Below are 21,982 nucleotides of genomic sequence, written 5' to 3'. Positions count from 1 at the left end.
TCATAATAAACGTGACGTTGAGTTTTATGCCATTCATGTTCAGCCCTGTGACAAAGGTTTCTTGCAGATCTGTTTGCACACATCTCCATGGAGACTTGTTCCTACCAGAAACGACCTTCACTTCAACTGGAGCAATGGAATTAATGATATCTGAAATTTTACAATGAAAGTTATCTTCTAGCACATCTATTGGGTTAAAGCGTAGAGGTGAGGCGAAAGAGTAAATGCAATAAGTTTTCAGTTTCCAGCTCTCATTCCTTACCAGAGTTACTGACCTGATTTCATAGCATACTAAGTGGGTTACACCTGAAAATTGAGATTAATAGGACATTAAACAATCTTTACAACAACAAAACCTTTATTTTATGTCAAAGAATTTTTTAAAACATCATAATGAAAACAGAAGCTTACTCTTAAGATCTAGTAATAAATTCTTTGTCGGGAAAATACATGTCATGTTGAATACTGCAAGTGTTTCTGTCCATTTGTTCGGACAAAAGGAAATGAAAACATGGGTAATATGTTTTCAAAAATTCACAAAACTTGATTAGGTGTGTTCACCACACCAGAATGTCTATTATAAATAAATTTCATCAGTAAATGACACTGATGTCATACAGGTCGTCATCACTGTGCCGTCTTCTACTGAAACATGTGACCGTCACAAGCTTTCATGTGCACACACGTTTGGAGTGAGCAGAGGAGGGTCATATGACAAGACGGCAGAGTGCAATTCCCACTCTCTCAAACAAAGCAAGCCGGTCTGATCGGTCTGAAAACATGGTGGAGGTGGAAGTCGGTCACAGTGCTGAAGCAGCGAGACGTCTTCAGTCTGCTTTAAAAGGCACTTACCGTAGTCTTAGACCGAAAGCCAATGAAGTGGCACCAGTGCAAAAATACTGAAGAAATGCAGGTTTTTAGGCCTTGACGATTTTATATATATATATATTTTTTATTTTTTTAAATTGTCTTTTATATGTATAAACACTCTTGTCCCAGAGCTGGTGAGGAGAATGATTGCAACAGCCGGTAGTAGTGCAATTAGAGTTGTAGTTAATGGAGACTCCAAAACTGTAAAATACAAAACATCATTTGGTGAATGTTCCTTCTCATTCAGAGGGCCTCACTTCTTAAACGGTTTACCTTCAACTATAAGGCAAATATTATAAATATTTAGCTGACACTTCTGGGTTTTCAGAGTTCATTACGTGACAAAACCAGCTCTGAAGCTTCATCTCCCAGAAAATTACAAGATCAACATTTTTAGATTCGTAAGCAGGGTGGTAGTGGCTCTGCTATGTTAGTTCTGATTGGTTCTTTTTTTGTTCGCAATGTCTGGTTGAGATGTTGCATGTTGGATTCTGAGGCTCTGGTTCTGGGTGCTGTGAAGCTGGAAGGATGTTTGGTCTTTATGTATTTTTATTTTTATTTTTTTACTTTCAGACAGTTATGATACATAACTATGGCAACAGGCTATTTTTGCAAGTGCAGCTGATTATCGTCTTAAGCTCAAATAGGTGAACTTTGACCCCAAATCCCAGACGACCTGATAAGGAGGCTTCATGGGTTCAGAGCAGGATGGGTGAGGATCCACTTGCTAACCAAACAGCCAGACAAGCTTTAAAGGGGAGCAGTAAAAGTAAATGAGGTGGATTAGCATAGCTTCAGATTTGTGGCATGACTGACTGGTACTGGACGTCCATCCCTCACCATCCACATCAACTTCTTGAAGGTACTTGGATGATATGAGTTAAGATGCTTAATTTCCCTTTGTGATGAAGTATCTTTTTGAAAGGAATTCTGAAGGGATCAGAAAATGTGTAGGAACAAAAATCCATCTATCAACCAACCCATGACCTACCCTAACTCTAACCCCATCTATCCACCTACAGTACATACCTACCTGAGAACTCTAAGTCTTAAAAAGAACCTACCATCTATCAGTTCATCCAGCCAACCTTTCAACTGCTTATTCATTTCATTAATTTGTCCATTAGATGTCGACTTTTGTCCATTATTTCATGTTATGCAGTCGGTGGTGTTTAAGGCCAGATCACTGCAGTAAAGTCTTTACTATGTTCAAACTGAACTTTTGTATTTATGCTTTATATAAAAGCTTCAAGTGAACAGAGATGGAACTAAACATTGAAACAAAAAAAAAACAAAAAAAAATTTGAAATTTGTGCAGGAACAATTTTGTTAACCGCAGCGACTCGGACCTGAATGAACTGAGCTCTAATCAGCCAGAAGGACTGAAAACAACTGTGTGTGTGTGTGTGTGTGTGTGTGTGTGTGTGTGTGTGTGTGGGGCCATCTGTCAGGTAGAAGTTCACCTGCACCTTTATAGAAACAACAGTCTTTGTTGCTAGGAGATCTTAAGCCCAGCTCACACTATGGCGTACACACATACACTCACACACTACCTAACATTTTCCAAAACAGAGAAAATGGAGCAAATGGAGGACGACGACTTGGCCTCAATTAAACCTGAGCACTGCTTACACTTTGAAGCAGTTTGTCCAGTTTATTCATCCTGTTTGTCTGAAAGATGTGCTCCCTTTATGTTGGCTGAAACATAAAGTGGAGATTTAATGTTGTTGACGGACACAGTTCTGAAACATCTCCCGTCTCAATTAGTTCTCCTGTAGTCAGATTTAAGCAGCTCTGCAGTCCTCACCGGTTGTTACATGACGCATATCTAATTAATTTGAGTCACTATCAGAAACAAGATATTTAATATTTAAAGTGTTATAAGTCAAATATATATATATATATATATATATATATATATATATATATATATATATATATATATTACCACAGTCCGAGCCTTATTGATGGGTCATAAAACCGTTTTGCTCTGCCTATGCAGACCGATGAATAAATGGTGAGGGTTTGTTGGGCTTCATGTTATCCAGGCCGACCGCCTGATCAGTCTGTTAATGTAACTGGGGTGTAAATGCCGAGGGCTGGCATCTGTGTGTGTGTTGGTTCCCAGGTTAATGTGGCTAAAGACCAGCATATGTCAATGCCATGAAGCTGACACGGTGATGCACAGCTTATGAGGACTTTGAGTGCTTCAGCTTCCTTCTCCTGTTCTCGGGGCTAAACATTAACATGGGTTACAGAGGTCACAGTGAGCACATGCTAGTCCTTGGCTGTTGAAGACTGGCTCCACAATTAGACTCATTTAGTTGTGGAAACTTTTTTTTTTTTTACAAATTGCTGGACCTAAAGCCTTGTTATATTTCGGTGGAGTTGATGTGGTCAGGCCTGACCCAATGCTTTGGGCTTATATTAATTTTTACCATAAATGCCAGTGGAAATATAATCTGTACAAACCAGATTATACCCTCCTTAGATTTTGCTTTATTTGGGTATGCTGTATTAATAATTTGAAAACGTGTATTTGCGGATGCAGAGTGGCAGACTGAAATCCAGTAAAACCAGAAGTTGTTTGGTATGACATGGAACTGTTTAATTTGACTTCTGCTCGCGTCACTACAAACAGCTGTACCAAGACAATCGTTTAAAATCTGTTTCAGTGAAACATTAAAAATTGAGCTTTAGAGGAGTTTACACAACATCAGCTCCTTAACTGTCATGAGGAAGCCAGACCCATTGGATAACATGTGAGCATTTAATCAAAATGAAGTATACTTGAACAATACTGCTGACGTGCCGATCAACAATACCCCAACACTGCACCGCTCAACCACACCACCATGATGACCTTTTAATTTCTTCTTGTGTTGGATTAAATAAATGGCTACCTCTATAAAAGAACCTACATTTTATCTTTAATGGATTAAGTTGTTAAAATAAAATAAAAATTGGTCCCAATCAGAATTGGTAGATAAGATCTTTAGGAAACTGAAATTAGTCAGCAAAAGGCTCTGCATCTTTATAGTAGGCATTAAAAAAAATAGACAACTTATTAATCTTTTAGAGTTCAGTGTTTTGGTGGTCTTGGCAGTGATTTTGGGCTGGAGGTCAGCCTGTGGAGTTGTTGCAGAATCTCTTTCTAAGCTGTTTTCCATTCAGTGAGCCTAATAACGCAGAACATGCACCTCTCACTTCTCATGCTTGGAGAGGAGGGATCCTCTGTTGTAGTGAAGCTGTTTCTGATGCTGCATGAAGCTGTTGGTTTCTGAATTCTGGATCTGTCTCTGTTCCAGAGCAGGAACCTGGACATGTGCTGTGTCAGCGGAACAGGTGCTAGCTCTGCAGGTTGTGACATGCGGGTTCTCTCTGTTTGCAGCTCTCCGGTGGGTGCGAGCTGACCGTGGTCCTCCAGGACTTCACAGCAGGATGCAGCACAGAACTGTCCATCAGCACAGGTGAGACCCGCTCCCACCTTCCTCCTAGGCATCGGTTTCTAATGACGTTAAAGTGAGACGACCATCTCTCTTGTGTCCACTGCAGGCCAGACTGTAGAGCTGTTGGAGCGGCCCACGGAGCGGCCCGGCTGGTGTCTGGTCCGGACCACCGAGCGCAGCCCGCCTCAGGAGGGGCTGGTCCCCAGCTCGGCTCTCTGCGTCTCTCACTCTCGGTCCAGTGTTGAGATGGACTGCTTCTTCGGCTCAGGGAAAGGTAGGAACTGTTCCTCACCATTTATCAGGAGAGTCCTGCTCACGGTCTGCTAGCAGCGATGCTCAGAATGTGCAAAGCACCATGCAGCAACCTGATATGCATTATGTCAAATATATTTTAGAGACAAAATCGTTGCATAAAAATGATCCAATTTATATGAACTACTACCTTCAGTTTGTCTTTTGGACAATCGGCATTGAAGAACTGAGCTGTATTTTCTCCTGCCTTAAATTCATAAATTTTGTAGGACTTAAAGGGTCTGCTTCTGACATCTTATTACTGGGGAGTGAACATTGTCTATCTACCACAATAGTTTCTATGGTTACCACTGTACTCTGGTGAAACGTGAGATCTGAGTTTTTTCTTCGGTCCTTCCTGTTGGCTGTATTTGTCCTGCAGATGGTGCTGTTGAGCCGTGTTGAATCCCACCATTACATGTTCCATTTAGAAGGCAGGGAAGCATCAGGACACGCAGCATCGGTTTCCTCCTGCATCAATCAATCAAGTTGATTTGTATAGCACATTTTAGCAATAAGGCAGTTCAAAGTGTTTCGTCTTAAACACAAAAGTAAAAGGTCATAAACACTAATTGAGAAACCAGAAACAAACATTACATTTTGTCAAGAGCAATCTTCAAAATCATTAACACACATTAAATATGTTGGTTAGTGTTTCATGTATTATGGTCCAAAATCAACTCTGAACAGGTGGGTTTTAGTCTTGATTTAATGAAAATCAGTGTTTCAGCTTTTTTTGCAGTTTTCTGAAAGCTTATCCCAGATTTATGATGAAGCTGAACGCTGGTTCTCCATGTTTGGTTCTGGGGATGCAGAGCAGAACCAGAACCAGGAGACCCGATTGGTCTGGAAGGTTGATACAACTCCAGCAGATCTTTAATGTATTGTGGTGCTAAGCCGTTCACTGATTCATAAACTAACAGTATCTTAAAGTCTGTTCTGAGTGTAGGGACTTTAGAACTGGGTGATGTCCTCCACCTTCCTGGTTTTAGTGAGAACAAAAGCAGCAGCAGCATTCTGGATCAGCTGCAGTTCACTGAATTATGTTTTTAGGCGGACCTGAGAAGACACTGCTGTAGTGATCATTGCAACCAAAGATGAATGCATGGGTGAGTTTCTCTAGATCTTACTGAGGCATTAGTCCTTTAGTCACAGAAATGTTCTTCAGGTGACGGAAAGCTGACTTTGTCATACTGGCTGTGCTTTACAGAACCAAGGTAAGGTTGTTGATGAAACTGACTGCTCCGTCCTCAGCTGCAGTGATCAGGTTCATCTCTCGTCTTATCAGGACTTTGAACCAAGCTGCTCTAAACATTCTCACTGCCAGGCCCAGTTGTTTTTGTGGTTTAACAGGCCTTGCTTTAGATGGGTTATGGGTTTAACAGGTCAATATTTGACATTGCAGGAGACGAAAACCTCTGACACCAACACACACACGGTAAGATCAACTGACTTACCTGCCACAGTCATATTGTTTCTTGCTGTTGTCAATGACGTGGTTACCTTGTGTCAGTGGAGTTGCAGGTGGAATAACAGCAGCCATTATGCTTAGAAAAGCTCACACACACTCTAAAAGTGTTGAGATGTCTTGTATTTGACCTCTGTGTTTACAACCATTCCATGACTAACTGCATTGTAACACTTCAGTAACTTATCCTAAAAACCCAAACCAAAACTCTTCTTTAAGCTCAGACGTGTGTGTGTCTGTGTGTGTGTAGCTGGGCAGCAGGTGTCTTGTGACTGCTTCATAAAATAGGTCTCCTTGTCCTCTCTGAAAGACTGTAAAACTCTAAAGTGAAGTGAAAGAATGAGACGGATTAAAAGGCATGTCTTTAATCCTCGCTCTTCACATCCTCAGGCTGAAAAGCTTCCTTTTCTTTTAGCAGCTTTTCCACTAGTGGAAAATCTGAAAATGTTTAAAATCTACAAAACATTCTGCCTGCATTTATAACGGGAGCAAGAATAAAGCCGGATGCAATACAGCTGCACTTGTTTGTGACGGTAGGGTTGGATTAGCCAAACTGGCTGACGGATGAAGTCAGGGTGGTTTGTAACTGTTGGCGTTGTTTGCCTGTCTGAGTTTCTGCCTCTCTTGCCTTAGTCATGAGACTGCGGTAAGGGAAGCTGCAGTCCAAGCTTTCACACCTAACGTCTGCCGCTTCCTGCTGGGGAGCGTCATCAGAAGTGGAAGGTGAATAAAATGGGACACTGCAGTGAAACGGTGCTGCTGAAACTCTTTATCTAGGCTATGTCCTCGCGCGTTTCCTGATTCTGCTGCAGCAGAGCTCATCGGGATCTGTTGCCCCTGCTGGAGGACCAGCAGCTAGGCTGAAAACAGTCATCAAGTCTGCTGTAATCCAATACTCTCTGGTGCACAGGAACCCAGAGCTGGGCAATTGGATACACTTTTATTGAAGAGGGAAAAAGTTGGTGAATTTAAAGAATGAATTCAGTGTGCTTGTCATGGCAGGTTGTCGTTCCTTCTGATCCTGGATCTGCTGGAGGTGCTCTCTGTTAACAGTTGTTTTTCTGCACCGTCTCTCCATGTTTAGTCTGGACGGAGAAAGTGATAATTCAGCCTTCTGGTATCATCATTGACACTCCCTTTATATTGTTTTATTGTCCTTAAAGAGGTTGTACTTTGATTTTATATCAGACAATAACTCCTTGTTGGAATGAAAATTATTATAAATCTAAATCTGCTGGCATCATTATTTATGTTGGACCTAACTGTAAATGACTTTTAACCTGACTGACTTTATTGGATTGAAATAAATCTGAATATACATTTGCATTAAATTTGTTTCTGTATAAGAGAAGCTCTTTACTCTTCAGGGTTGCTTTGTGAACCTGATGTTGGGGATTTGCATAAAATGTGACTTTGTTGCGGTCTTCTGTCCACGGCTTTCCGTGTGCACCGGGGTGTTTTGCAGCAGAATGTAAACCTTAAAAAGGTTGCACCGGTGCCTCAGGGTTTTGAGCGACTCTCTGCTCAAAGTGGAAAAGCTAAACTGTCCGTGTGTCTTGTTCACGAGTTTTGGCAGGACGGAGCAGGAGACAGATTGGGGCTTTGTCTGCTGTAATACTGGCTTTGCCCAAGCCTGATGTGGCGATGAGCAATCTGATTCAGAAAGCAAAGCTCTTGATTTTTATAGTCACGAGGCATGGGTCATGAGCACATAAACAAGGTTTTGGATACGAGCGACTAAAATAAGCTTCATCTGTTGGTTAGTTGTTCTCCTTGTTAGAGATGGGTGTGAAACTTGAAGTAGAACTGCTGTCTCTCTGCATCAAAAGGGCTCTGCCAGAGGCTCATAGACCCACAATTCACTGGAGAAACCACCTATCCGCTTTAGCTCGGAAGTACCTTAACATTCCCCCAGACTTGGCCGAAGAGGGTCAAATTGGGTCTGAGCTTTATTAATGAACCTGTTGAGCTCAGGCCCATGAATGGACAAAACTATTGACAAATTGAACTCATTTTGTCATATTTCCTATTATAAATTGGTGTCAAGTAGATAAACTGAATTTTAAAAAGTTCTTAATTGACATTATGATGAACTAGTTAGACATGGAAAAACATGTCTATTCCCCTTTATTGTGACTACAGGGGTAACGGTAAGTTGTCTGAACTTGAATAGCTCTTTATCATGTCCAGAGGACTCCAAAGCACTTCACACTACAGACATTCATACACTGATGGTGGCAAGCTACTAGATCATAGCCACAGCTGCCCTGGGGCAGTCTGACAGAAGAGAGGCTGCCATGCAGCGGCGCCACCTGTTGGGCCTTCTGACCACCAGCAGACCATGCTATCTTAGTTTTAATTAAAAATGTGTGCAAATATTCTGCTAATGTTTGGGGGGGAAAAAAATCACAATTGCTTTGTTTCCAGTAAATATAAAATGTAATTAAAATCAGACATGAATAAGCTTTTTCACACAATAAATCATTAAAAATTATCTCGGTGATGGATGGAAACATTTGCATGAGATGTATTCTTAATTGAGCCATGGTGCTAGCTCTCATCATCATTGGAACAGCTCACTGAGGAAGCAGATTCCAGTCAAATATTCAAAATCATTTAAACTTATTCATGGACATGATAGAATTTCTGGAGAAAATCATGAGTCGCCCACAGTTTATTGGCGTTCCTCAGGGTGGAGCAGATGTGCATATTGTGTCGACATTTTTACTAAAAGGCGTATTTGTTGTCTGAATGTGTACTCGGCACATTTCTGATACCTTATCTGATTAGACACAAATTAATGATTTACAACTGTGATAAAGTTCTTCAACAATATATTGTAGACTTTGAACATCCACCCCTGCATTAGGACAGACATTAACAGGTGGCTGTAGTTTTGAGGTTTGTCTTTTCAAGGTGTTAGAAAAATCTACTTGATTCCCAAAGCCTTTGTTTTAAAGTAAAAACAGAAATATATGCTAGCGTTTATTAATTTGTTTATAAACAAATTAGCTGAAGTAGAACGACAGGTTTTCTTACTTGAGTTCAACAGAATTGTATTTACATAAAAAAAAATCTATACATCTACCTCTACCAAAACAAAGATATTTACAATTTACCTTTGCACAAACTATTATTTCTAGATTATGTAAAATTATACATAAAACGATACATCCACTTTTGACGCCCAAGCCAAGTGTTCGTCTATTACCAACACAAGAGTTCTAGCCCCAACATTAGCTGCCTACAGTCTGAGTAGGCAGTTAGTAGGCTAGCTGTAGGTTAGTGGAGCCATGGCTGTAAATAATGTATGTATGCAGAGAGCAAAGAGTAAGGTTTATCAAGATGTCCTCTAGTAAATACTTTTGGGTTAAAAATATGGGTAAAAATATGGCATGGATTTAGTGCCACAAGTAAGACTTGCACACGCAATGGTGGCTACTTCCTCATCGCAGGATGTTAATCCATTCCAAAACCAGCTACTGATCATTTGTCAACTGGCATTCACACTTGCATTAGCTTTGGAGAGGCCAAACACTCGCATCCCTCTGGTGGCTATTAGCCATGAATAAGCTAGCTTTAGCCCTGGATAAACTAGCTTTAGCCCTGGACAGGCTGTCATTAGCATTTGACTGGATGATCCACCAGTTGGTGACCAACCTAGACATGCTAGTCTCCAGCTTCTCCAGTGGTAACACAAGGGAGTGGCCTCCTTCTCGTTTGTTGGCTACTGAGTTACTGGTGCTAGTCATTGACCAGTTCATTAGCTAGCTTCAGAATGGGTATAGCTTCACACAACGAGGAATCAGCCATTGCTGGGTGAGCAATAGTCTTTATTATGTCACTAAAAACAACATATGAGGGGGTTGATTGGCGCTGTTGCTGTTCTTTAACTGTTGCTTTATAATAGTTCAGAGGAAGGACTAGAGTCTTTAGGAAATATTGGCTAAATACACTAGTATTTGAATTTTCTAAATGAACAAGTGTTTTCCCTAGTCTGCAATTTAGCCTTGTTATAAAATGGCTAAAATGAGGAAACTATGGAGGTATTGTCACTAAAGCAATTTTTGTTTTTGTTTTTTCCAAGTGTTAGTTAGATCTGCCAAAGCAGCCCCAGCTAACTCCTTCTTCTCACTTGAGTGTCATTTATTTTTATACTAATGCAAAACCTACTTCATGAGAGCAGGAGAATTGCTTGGATTCAAGAGATCCTGGTGGAGTTCAGCAGTCTGAGTTAAAAAGGAAACATTTCTGTTTCTGAGCTCTAAGGTATTTCCTACCTTTTGATAGTTTCTGCAGCTAACAAACGGTGTGAGGGTAGAGATCTTCAACAAAAAGGACAAGCCAAGGAGAAGAGGAGCTTAATGGAAACCACACACAGAGTTTTAACTGCAGTCCCTGCTCTGCACACACACACTACAGTAATTAACAGTGACTTCTGTTCCAGAGAACTGAAGTGTGTCTGAGACAGTGGGACGGAGGCGGGAGGGAGGGGCAGAAAGGTTTCGGGCTCCTCCTCCAGCCTCGGCTGCCATCGCTCGCTCTCTCTGGATCACAGCAGTGTGGAGTGGACATTCCTGCCGTGCACACACACACCTCTAATCAACCTGTGATCAACCCAAACTAGTCGGAGCGTGTGTGCAGGTGTGAGGAGAAAGGTGTGTATGTAGGATGTGTGCTTAAGGATGAAGCAGGCCCAGCGTTGCTGTGGATGGTTCCTGGACCGGTGCTGCTGCTGCTGCTCAGGTGGGACAAGAGGAGTCTGTGTGTTGGCGTGTCTTTGTGTTTAAAGTTTATTTTCTGTGTGTGAGGAATTATGTGTAGAACAGCTTTCTAAGAGAGCTTTAAGCTTGATAATGTGTGTGACAGTGACTGAATGAAGTGAACAAACTGATGAAACTGTTTTCTTCTTCTATAAATAGCCATCGCTCCGGTGAAGACAAATTTGAATGGAAAATGTGTTAAACGGGAAGCTGTGTCACGCAGACGCAACACAGGCAGACACTTTCAGTTATTGGAGAATCAGATGTTGCATTGAGCAATCCGTTTTCCTGCAGTTCAGCCTGCTCCTCCACATGGTGTGCGTGCATTTGTGCGTGTTGTGACACAGCCTTAGGCACTTAAACTGGCTTTACTGGACTTCTTAAAGTAACCTTCAGTGAGTTCCTCAATCACAGTCTCTAGCTGCAGACAGCAGCTGGACATGTGCTGCCAAGCTGCTGTTCATAATCTGTGGGGATTATTTTTTTATGACGAGACTGAAAAAAATCAAACGTGACAAAAGTTCTGCATATACAGCCCAAAAAACACCTAAGTATCAAACTGTTTTGGCGCATTAGGAAAGTGATTAAAAGGAGTTTGCCTGAGTGTCGCTGATGTCGGGTTTAGCTCCGACATGCACAAAAACGGTGTGCAGCGAGAGAGTCACACTTCACCACACCCAAAGCAATACTTTAAGTTTAAGATGGCGTTACCTTAATGCCTGAACAGGTTGGTTGGGATGGATTAGTTTTCTATGGCTCTTTGGATTTTTTTTTTTTTTGGTTTATAGTTCTGAGGCCACAAAAGAAAACCTGACAAAGATTGGGAATAAAAGGAATTAGCTGGCTCATTTGCAGGTGTAGCTATATTAAATACGATACCAGTGAATTCCTCTGACTTTGATGGCTGTCGGAACATATTCAAAGCTGTTGACGTTTCAGACCAAGATCTCCTCTAGCTGAAGGCTTTCCTTTGTGGGAATTAATCTAGCTTTTTTTAGCCTCCTGGTGATTTAGGCAGGTGGAGTGAGAACCTCCCTTGCTTTCTGGATCACTTGCATTTGGAAAGATTGTTTTCTAAGAGCGGGCCTAAAAACGGCCCCAAGCTGTTTTTTTTTATGGAAGCTCAAGTCATTAAAAAAAAAAGTCACAAACAACTTGGCTGATAGAAACGGGACCTTTCTTTCAGTAATGCTGATGTTTTTCTGGATATGTGTGTGCTTGAGGAAGATAATTTTACACCACCTATAGACTATTTTCAGTGAATGAATGCAACATTAAAGTGAATGAACCTGTTCCACCAGCCACAGTGCTGTGCTTAGCTCAGTAAAGACTGACCTGTGTTAGTGGTACTGTCTAATTCTGTAGACGCTTCTCCAGTTTTCATAAACGCACGCCGACTCCCCTCAGAGGTAAAGGAGCTGGGAAACACTCGCTACAGTACAGTTGGTAAAGTAAACAGAAAGGTGACTTGAGCTTTAGACCCAATTCTGCTCAAATGTTGAAATTCAAACATTTGAACTCATTAAAGCTCCTGCAAAAAAAAAAAGGAAAAATTACAAGCTTCGATGTGTGTCCAGTGTCTTGCTGTGCTGATCTGCTGTCAAATGCTTGTACCTTAACATATTAATGGAAATAAGCTAGGGAGCCTGAGAGCTACTCCTGACCTGCGTCCATGTTGGATGTATGGCTACATACCAACTTCCTCCTCTCACATGTTGCCCCAAGGCACTTCAGACCCCACTGCCTGCCGATCTGTGTGAATGTGTGTGTCTTAGCTTTTAGCTGAAACCTCCTCTTTTCCAGTGCTTGGCCATTTCCAGAGGGTTTGATCTCTCGGCCGTTGCTGGAGACGTGGATTCTGTTGAAGTTTTAAAGGATTGGTTCTGATTTCACCACAGTGGTCTCAAACTGCAGCTCTCAAGGCCAAAGTCCTGCAACTTTTACTTGTGTCCCTTGTCCTCCACTTGAATCAAATGGTGAAAATGCCTCTCTAGCCTGCAGTCGACCTCTATACACAGATCTGCTAATCACTTCATACTGGAGCCAGGTGTGCTGAAGCAAATAAAGAGACATCAGAAAAAGTTGTTTCTTCAGGACTTCAGCTTGAGACCACTGTTTTACTCTATCACTAACTTCTGGGTGAGACGTATGGAAAGCAGCTTGTGAAAGCAGCGGTGCCAGGAAACGTATTGAACTTGCATGCGCTGTGAACAATCACGCTGTTGATGAGACATGGCTGTCAATGAGGGGCCACGACGTCTTTGTCAGGTTTAAACTTGCTCAGACTGAATGCTTTTGTTCCTCTGCTGCCATTGCCAAACTACAACCATAGACGGACTGCAGTTCTAAAACGGAGTAAAAAAATAAAAAGACATCTTTCACAAATGTTTGCTGAATGGCCCGAATGAAATTCATCTTCAGAAATCCAGCTCTATAGGAGAAATCCCAAAGTGAGAAGGTAGATGAGAATTGAATGGAACAGTGTTGTTTAGCTGTAACTAATATAATTGAAGCACCTTTGTGGTGAAGTTAAATCTTTTCCTCACCACATTCTACTCTAATTATCCTCTTTGCTTTGTGTTAAACCTGAAATCTCTGAGGACAGAAGACTAAGGAGGTGTGACGAGATAAATCCATTTTTAGAAGCTGGTGTATTGTTCTCCTTTTGATGTGAAACCGGTTCAAGCATGACTTCACATTTTCTTCCATAGTATCATAGTGGATTTCTGGCAGCATACAATATACTTGGATCTAAATGGTTTCATTTTGTTAGTTCACTTTGGGTGGAACTGTTCAGTTAAAGCGATGTCAACTATGTGTGTACGTTTGTATGGAAGCCCTTCTGTTCAGATCGTAGCCAAAGGTCAACTCTGCTCCATGTAAGGACAGACTGTGGACTTTGCCTTTATGTTAGCCATGTGTGTAAAGTGCTGCTTGGTATGTAAATCAACAAGTTTGACTGGTTTCTATGAAACTGTTCTTAATGTAACTCGGGTCTCTATACGCCCAAAACCAGTTCGCTTGTAAAGATCCTTAAAACAATTAAGTTTTGGCAATAATAATTAAACCAACTGAACAATCATGCTCAAATTTTAGTGTTTGTTACACCTGAAGACCAAATGGTTTTTACCTGTACACAGCAAGAGAAGAACGAGTCCCTACTGGCTAAGCATCTCCTTGCTGGCTCATCTGTCCATGCCACAGTATCTGTCTTTTTCTATGTAATGCTCCATATGATGTCGATAGACTCTGCAGCTTCCCTTAAAAACAAAACCTCTGCATAATGAGAAGAACTGAGCCAGGTTGGCTCACCTGGTGACACGCTTGCTGATCTAAAGGGTGAAACGCATCAGTGGTGTGAGATGCTTTCGGTTTTATTTGCAGGCACCTGAAGAATGACTCGGTTATCAGATCTGTCTTTGAGAACTTTACATTCCATGTGTTCCTGGGTTGAATGAGTGTGATGCATGACATGTGGTGTGTTTTATCCAACTCCCTGACCAACCAGTGACTTATCACTACATCACACCCTGAGCTGGAGGTCACCTAACCTTTACACAGGTTGATCGTTACAGAGCAGAAACTACCTCCAGGCCAAACAGTGGCAGGTTTTATTTGTCCCACTCACTGCTTTGGTCCTTAATAGACAACACTGATGACGAGGAGACATCCGACTCCTTCCTTAATGTGTTTTGTGATGGAGGCTTGAAATGGTCTTGCAATTTTTGCAGGTTCTGAGTGTAGCTCATTACGATACAGTCTTAAATGCTTTTCCCATCCTAACCTCTCCCACTGTAAAATGATTAACTTGAGAGTTTGGAAATGGCCCTGAAATTCCTTCCCTGATTTATGTGGAGCAACAATTGTTTCTCTGGTGTAATCGATGGCGCCTCTCCTCCTGCTTCCAAACTGCTAAAGCTAAAAATTTAGAGAAGTAGTCACACTTGCTGATGCTCAGTTATTGTTTCACTCTTCAATCTTACAAAAGCAGATATTTTTGTCTTCCTGATTTGTAAATCAACAGACTAAAGTGGCTCATCCACTGATGTGTAAGCGGCAGTTCAACCCTGGAAGCATCGGATTCTGATTGGACTTTGCTACTCAAACAAAAATGTTTTTCGAAGATCTGCTGATCACACACCCAAACATTGGGAACTGGGCCACATTTAGTTTATTTTACTTTCTTTAACGAAGGCCTTGATCATTTAGCTTTATCAGCAGAGGTGTTGTATATCCATAAAAACCCTGTAAAATATTAAATATTCCATCATCCAGGACGCAATCCCTGCTGCAGACTTGGACTCGAGGTTTAGAAGGAAATTCCCCCTTTTTTATTATTATTTTTTTTTTTATCTGAAACTTGTTTCCTGTAATACGAGTTTCCGTGAAGGCTACTTTTTGAGTCCTGTCACAAAGTATCATTTCTGACCACAAGAACTTCTCCTTCACAGCTTTGTCTTTGCTTTCTCTTTCTTCACCAAGCAGAGCATAGCGTTAGTAGGAAGATTCAGACAGAATTTGTTGCACTGAACTTTACACTGATTAACTCTCTGGCAACCAGACTTGGTGAGTGCATGTGTGAACCAGCCTGCAGCATTAAGAATGAGTCCCGATGAGTCAAGTGAGGCCAGAAGCTTAGAGTTTGCAGTTTATAATAAATCAAATCTTTTGTAATTACTTTTTTTTTTGTTTTGTTTTGGTTAGCCATTAACTGAACATGATCTACTTTACTTTAAAGTAGTTCACGTTGTCTTAGATTTTTGTCAATTGCTGATATGTTGGTGTCGCACAGTTGTGGCAGTAGCTGTTAGCATGGTTAGCATGTCCCATTCCACCACATCCCAAAGAGGCCATGTTGGATTGAGATCTGGTTACTATGGAGTACATGGGAGTACACACAGTGGAGATGGACTGAGCTTTGTGGCGTGGTGCATTATCCTGCCTGAAGTAGGCATAAGAAATCTGCTGCAACAACTCTGACTGTGACGTTCAAGCCGTGGCCAGCTGAGACTAGTTGACCAAAAATATGTCGAGACAATATTGCTTAGTAATGGCAAAATCTGATCCCGACATGTGAACATTGCTGCTGACACTGAAGCTTATTGAATCATTCAACTTTTTTTTTCCCAATTTGTCAGTAACATTTTAGAGAGCCAGTGCAATTAGAAGTCTGTTAATAATAATAAATAATAATTATCTGTTTTATGTATAAAACCCTTTATGTCTCCGACTGAAATCTCAACGGGCTCATCCACATGCTGATGATGGTCAGCTGCTTTATAGCAGCCACAGCTGCCCTGGTGCAGGCTGACAGAAGAAAGGCTGCAAATGTTGCACCATCAGCCCTTCTGACCAACATGAGCAGGCCTGGTGGGTGAAGTGTCTTGCCCAGGGACAGAAACGGCGACGGCGGGTAGACCGGGAATCGAGCCGGCGATCCACAGGACAAACCCCTACCGCCGTCACCGCTGTCCCCAGCTTCCTGTTGTCGTCTAACATTTCTGAAGCAGTTTTGAATTCCAGACCAGTCTATCTGGAACAAGCCATCATGCTACATTATGTTCAGACTGTTAAATCCCCTTTCTTCTACATTCTGATGCTCTGTGAACTTCAGCTAGTCATCTTGACAACATCTACATTCCTGTGGTTGGTTGACTCACTGTTTGTCTTAAGCAGCTGAACATGTATACCTATAAGTAGCCGGGGAGTTTAAATCAATTTGACTTGACCCAGCCCTTGTTTCACCAGTTCTACTAAAAAGGTGAAATCCTGTCATTACTCAGCAGTGGGAGAGATTCCTATCAGCAGTCATGTCACACGTAGGTCTTACTGTTAATCATGTTTCTGCTAAATATGGTGTGTGAGCTCATGTGTAACCCCTGTTGCCATTCTGACTGGGAACATTTCTCTCCAAAAGTTTCAGTAAAAGTCTTTTTCACACTCAGTGTGTTGACTTAAATGCATCAGGCCAATTCATTTCTCAGGGCTTTAAATCTCCATTTACATCCACACAGAAAGTCAACTGACTCAATTTTAGTCTTGACTTTAAAGTCTGAAATTAAGCTACTGTATGTGGTTGATGCTCTTTTAGCAGAGATTGGAGAGGTTATATGCATAAATGTGTAGATCTAATCAGAGCCGTAAATGGCTTGTAAGCAAATGGTTGATTTACCTGCCTTAAGTTTGTCAGAAACAAATGCAAGAAGAAACATGCTGCAGCTGCAGTCTGTAATAACTTTCAGTGTTTCTTTCTCCAGTTGTACTTTCTGAGGTTGCCTTCGCTCCATCACATGTATCCACTGAGCTTTCGGTTGCTAGATTTGTAAGGCGGAGAGCAGAGGGAGGTATGACAGGAATGTCATCTTCCCAGATTAATGTCTCTTCCTGTCATTGACACAAAAGCATGTGGGGAGGAAGGCGGTACGAGTGTGGTGTTTGTTCTTTCCTCATTCTATATTTATAATCATGATGAAACTTTTTCTTCACTCACATCCATTCCATCTAGATGAATGTGAGAATTACAGTGTGTGTGTGTGTCAGGTGTGATCACTGCTGAATTGGTTTGATTCTCTTCCTGGTTGCTGGAGGAAGCCCAGCCAGCACTGGGAGAGTTTGTGAGGCGGAACCAGATATGAAGCCACCCACTCTGGGTCGCATGTGGTTGCCGTCTTATTCAGCTTCGTATCCACGGGAACACCTGGGAGGCGCACCTTTTTTCAGATTAGAGTTTGACATTCCCTTGATGATGCTTGAAGCAGAGTACAACTTTTTTTTTTTTTTTTTTTTTTTAATGAGACCATATATACACATACATTGTACAGATATTTCTCAAACCACAGTTTGCCTCTCTTATGTCATTCAGGGGACCCAAAAATATGTATCTAAATGTCACATGTCTAATTTAGATGCTTCCATACATATCATTTCTATATTTGGTAGCATTGCCTTTTAATATGACTTGTGTCAAATGCTTTTCTATAACAAGCTTCTCACAATAGCTTTGGGAATTTTGCCTGCAGAAGTAACTAAAATTGTTCTGTGAGATTGAGAGCAGGGCTTTGTGATGGTAAATCCAAAACTAATTTGTTGGTGAGCTTATCGTCATTGTTCAATTGGAAGACCGAACTAGACCCAATCTTTAACTTCCCGAATGATTTATTGAGACATCATGAGCTTTTTTTTTTTGCATGTACCCATTTTTTTTATTTTAAACACTGATATTCTTCCAATACAACCAGGTTCAGGATGCAAGGCCAGACAATGATATATGCAAGATTAGGAATAATATAGATGAGCAATGGTATTCGGTGTGTGTGGTTCTCCAGCTCACTGGTCATAATGATGATGCCTCAAAGCTAAAGAACAAACCAGAACTGTTCAACATGAGAGAAGATCTGCCTTTCGTTGTCCTACTAAGAACCCCCAGAAAACTGCAGTCTGACGGCAACTGTCTAAATGTGGAAAAAACAATCTTGTTGGAAGATTCTGGTTGTAAAGAAGGATCACATCCCTTCAGACTTTTTTTTTTTTTTTTTTTTGTTTAGGTGAAAGACATTAGTGATGTTTTATATCTTCAATACATGTTTCTTAACTAATTGATCTTTGATTTGTGAGGCTTCTTGAGTATCATGAGCAAATACTAAGCATGCATTCATTGGCGAATGGGACTTTGGAATCTACCCAGTTCTATGCAAATGAGGGGGGGAAACAAGAGAACCTGAAAATGTATTTGAATTTCTCTACATGAACATAATCTATTGGCATCAACCAACTCTTTCTGAAGTTATGTGAACTAAAAACTGTTGAGTCGGATACGTGCCACACCAGGGAGGTACGATGTCCTGCTTTGCTCTCAACGGTTGGGGCAAACAAGAGACAACAGGAAATGAGGTGTGCCTGTGTGCTGTAGACTCATTTTATAAGTGTGTGTTGCTCTTATGAAATGACATCAGGTGTGTACAGATGTGCATGAAGTGGACAAAAACCCTTGTTCTACTGTGTTCAGTCTGCTGCTTCAGTGTGTGTGAGAGAGAGATTAAAGGTAGTGAGTGATGGTAGTTTTAACAGTAGATGGTCTGTGTTTCTGCAGAACAAAAGCTTCCTTGTTGTCTCACCTGACTGACCGTCGGTGCGGAGTCGTAGTGAAGCTGCTGCTGCTGACATCACAGCACCAGGCCCGGCACTGAGCTCTGCTGACGATGATTGTTTGCATTCCATTATATCTCTGTTCATCAGAATGCTTACTGATATTGGTGAACACTGTAGATGCTATGTGATAACCAATAGATTAAGGGGGTGAAACAATACACTGCTGCATAATGTTCAATGTTTTTCCTAGTCTGATTCCAGTTCAACCAGTTGGTCAGTCGGCATACAGCTTATCCAATTCACTCAGCCTAATAAACACACACAGTATTTTTAGGGCTTTACTTTTTACAAATAGGCCAACCAAGAAATGCAAATATATGAACTTGAAGAAACATTTATTTATTTATTCAGTCTTCTCACTGATCATCAGTTAAATTGCTGTCTGGACTTTGACTGGACCATTGTAGCACGTTATAACCTTTTATTGACTATTAACTAAATCCTGATATTTTAGCTTCATCCATAAACTTTAATCAGCGTCCCTGAGCATGCTAAACACAAACATCCCCACAGCATCGTGCTTCCACCACCATGTTTCAGTGTAGGGATGTTTTTTTGGGTGATGTGTCGTTAGCTTTTTGCCACACATGTGATAAACTGTGAACGTCAACAAGCCTCAGTTCATAAACAGAACTGCATTTGTTGTACACTAGATTTAGGGATATTAAATAAAACCCATGCAACTCGACAACACTGTTCAACAGTTATGTTGTGCAGTGTTGTTGTGAGTGGGTAGATGTGACTCGGTATGACTGGAAAGCGATGTATAAATTCATCCATTTACAATTTTGTTTTACTTTGTGTTGGTTTTTCCACATAAAATTCTGTCAAATATTGGAACTTTTTTTTTTCTTCCTAATGAGGTGGATCCCATTTACTTTTCTCCCATGCTCTTTGTGGAAATGAAGTTTCAGGTTTCTTTACTTCTGTAATTATTCCATTCTGGTGCATCTGCAGCGTGGGACATTTGGCACAAAGACCACAGGTGCAGAGATGATGATTTTATAAATGTATGTCTGATTATAAGGCTATCGTTTCGATTCACTCTTTGCAAAATAGCTTTTCAGATGTCATCCAAAGAATGAGGGGAAACGGGAAACGTCTCCCTGCGTTGGTGTGTGACTCTTCCAGTAGCTGACTATAGCATTCTGCAGTATCACTTCTGCCTGTGGGAGAAGACGATGACATCATGACGGTTCTCAGTTATGGTGTGACTCGTGAGGTTTTGATGGGTTTCTGTGGTCGGCCAGCTGCCACAGCCTCTCGGTGACTGGCTCTTATTGTGCTGAAAGCACAAAAGAACACTCCCAGGTGATGAGGTGACCTCTGACCTGCCTTCTCTCTTACCAACACACGGCTATGTCTGCAGCAGCATTTTGTGTCGGGAGTATTTGGCATCTTCTCATATTTATAAGGCTGAGGAGTTTTAGGCTCATGGTCCTCCAGCTGAATGAAAACGTCTCCACCGGCATGAACATTGAACTGATGCATTTGTTCCCAGCTGATGATGTTTCTACAGATGAAATTACATATAATATGTAAACCGTTTGTGCCGTGTGGTTCTGTGTTGTCGGAGTCGGTGGAAAACCTCCTTAGCACTGTGCAGCACAGCTAATGTTTAGAATAGTTTTATCTGGGCTTCACTGCTGACACAGTCCGATAAAGTAAACACACCAGCAACCATATCTTCCTTTGCCACACAGGAGGGGGACTGGATGGACTCAATAAAAGAGAAATGCGACCCAGTAACTGGAAGACAAACCTCAGTTAGACGAATAAACGAACAAAAAAGAAAAAAACAGCTAAGATATCAGAAGGAGAATTGTATACCCACAAAGCTCTGGTTTATCCTTGGGTGTAACTCTGGATGCCTAATGTTACCAGATTTGTTTCTTGAAATAATGACATGCAAGTAAATGGCCAGGATGTCCAGTCATCGTACTGCCCAGGAAGGAGATGCCATCTGTGTCCCCGAGATAAATGTGTTGGGGTGTGAGATTGTGAAGATGCTGGTGAGATAAGTTCTGTACCAACATGGGCCATTCATGGAAGAAGTGAATGAAGACCTGAATTTATGGAGACATGTCCTGTCTGACAAGTGAAAAGGAAAAAGTGGGAAGCCTGTGAATATTGTTGCAGCTGTGAAGTACAGAGGTGGCAGCATCATGGTGAGGTTGTAATGTTTTAGTAGGGACTGGCAAACTAAACTGGGTGACATTTATCATCCAATACATCTAACATTGATGGAAGGGGCTTGTCTCCACATCTGCATAGAGGTGAATGGATGAGCATAAAGCTGCTGTAGATGGTTTTTATATGAACAGGAAATGGAGTAGGTCCTAGGATGGATCCCTGAGATCTCCATGGTGATGGGGAGAGTTTGTGAAATGACAAGTTCAGATAACCTCTTCTATCTGAAAGGTAGCTTTAAACCATCCAAGTTAGTTGGCATTTATCCCTGTGTTGGCTCATTTGTTTAAGACTAGAATGATCAGTTGTAGTCATGCTGCCACCAGCATTAGCACATCCAAATTATTCTGTGGAGAAAGTCAAAACCAAAAGAACAGCTGGTTCTCACTCCTGCTGCTCCTGCTGTTTTCTAGGGGTTTAACATCAACTTCTCCATTCATTCTGGAACATTAATGGTCGTCCTTTTCTCCATAGACAACCAGGAGGGGAAATAAAAACAAACTATTTTTGGATCTATGAGCTATAATAACTTATTTTTTTCCTGGAGTATTTTTTCCAGAAATAATCTTTAGACAACAGGTATTTGTTAGATCTAAAATCTCCACATATTTTCTTTGCAAATTATCCGCAGCAGGATGTTAATCCTGTTCTAAATTCAGAGACAGTTTGAGTTTCCAGCGCCTATTTACGTTTCCCATTATCTTAAAAACCCTCATGGTAAACAAACTGCTGCTTTTTTTTTATTTTTTATTTTTTGTCTTTGCGTTGATCCTTCATCTTTAAATCCATCTGACATTAGGAGG

The 21,982-nt window shown here is 41.2% G+C and overlaps 1 protein-coding gene across 1 annotated transcript in view; it reads left to right on the top strand.

Annotated features, from left to right (window-relative positions):
* LOC106963232 (kalirin-like) overlaps positions 1 to 21,982 on the top strand; it is a gene marked incomplete at its 5' end in the record, with an annotated part of 68,987 nt that overhangs the window by 17,612 nt on the left and 29,393 nt on the right. Inside the window, 2 exons of the mRNA XM_015058022.1 lie at positions 4,262 to 4,340; positions 4,426 to 4,593. Coding sequence (XP_014913508.1) covers positions 4,262 to 4,340; positions 4,426 to 4,593 — 247 coding nt within the window. The remainder of the gene's footprint in view (positions 1 to 4,261; positions 4,341 to 4,425; positions 4,594 to 21,982) is intronic.

Source organism: Poecilia latipinna, unplaced genomic scaffold, assembly GCF_001443285.1.
Source record: "Poecilia latipinna isolate Pla-1442-1.1 unplaced genomic scaffold, P_latipinna-1.0 Scaffold1510, whole genome shotgun sequence".
NCBI classification, from domain to species: domain Eukaryota; kingdom Metazoa; phylum Chordata; class Actinopteri; order Cyprinodontiformes; family Poeciliidae; genus Poecilia; species Poecilia latipinna.
The sequence above is the reverse complement of the archived record's forward strand: the minus strand, read 5'-3'. Positions and strand labels throughout refer to the sequence as shown.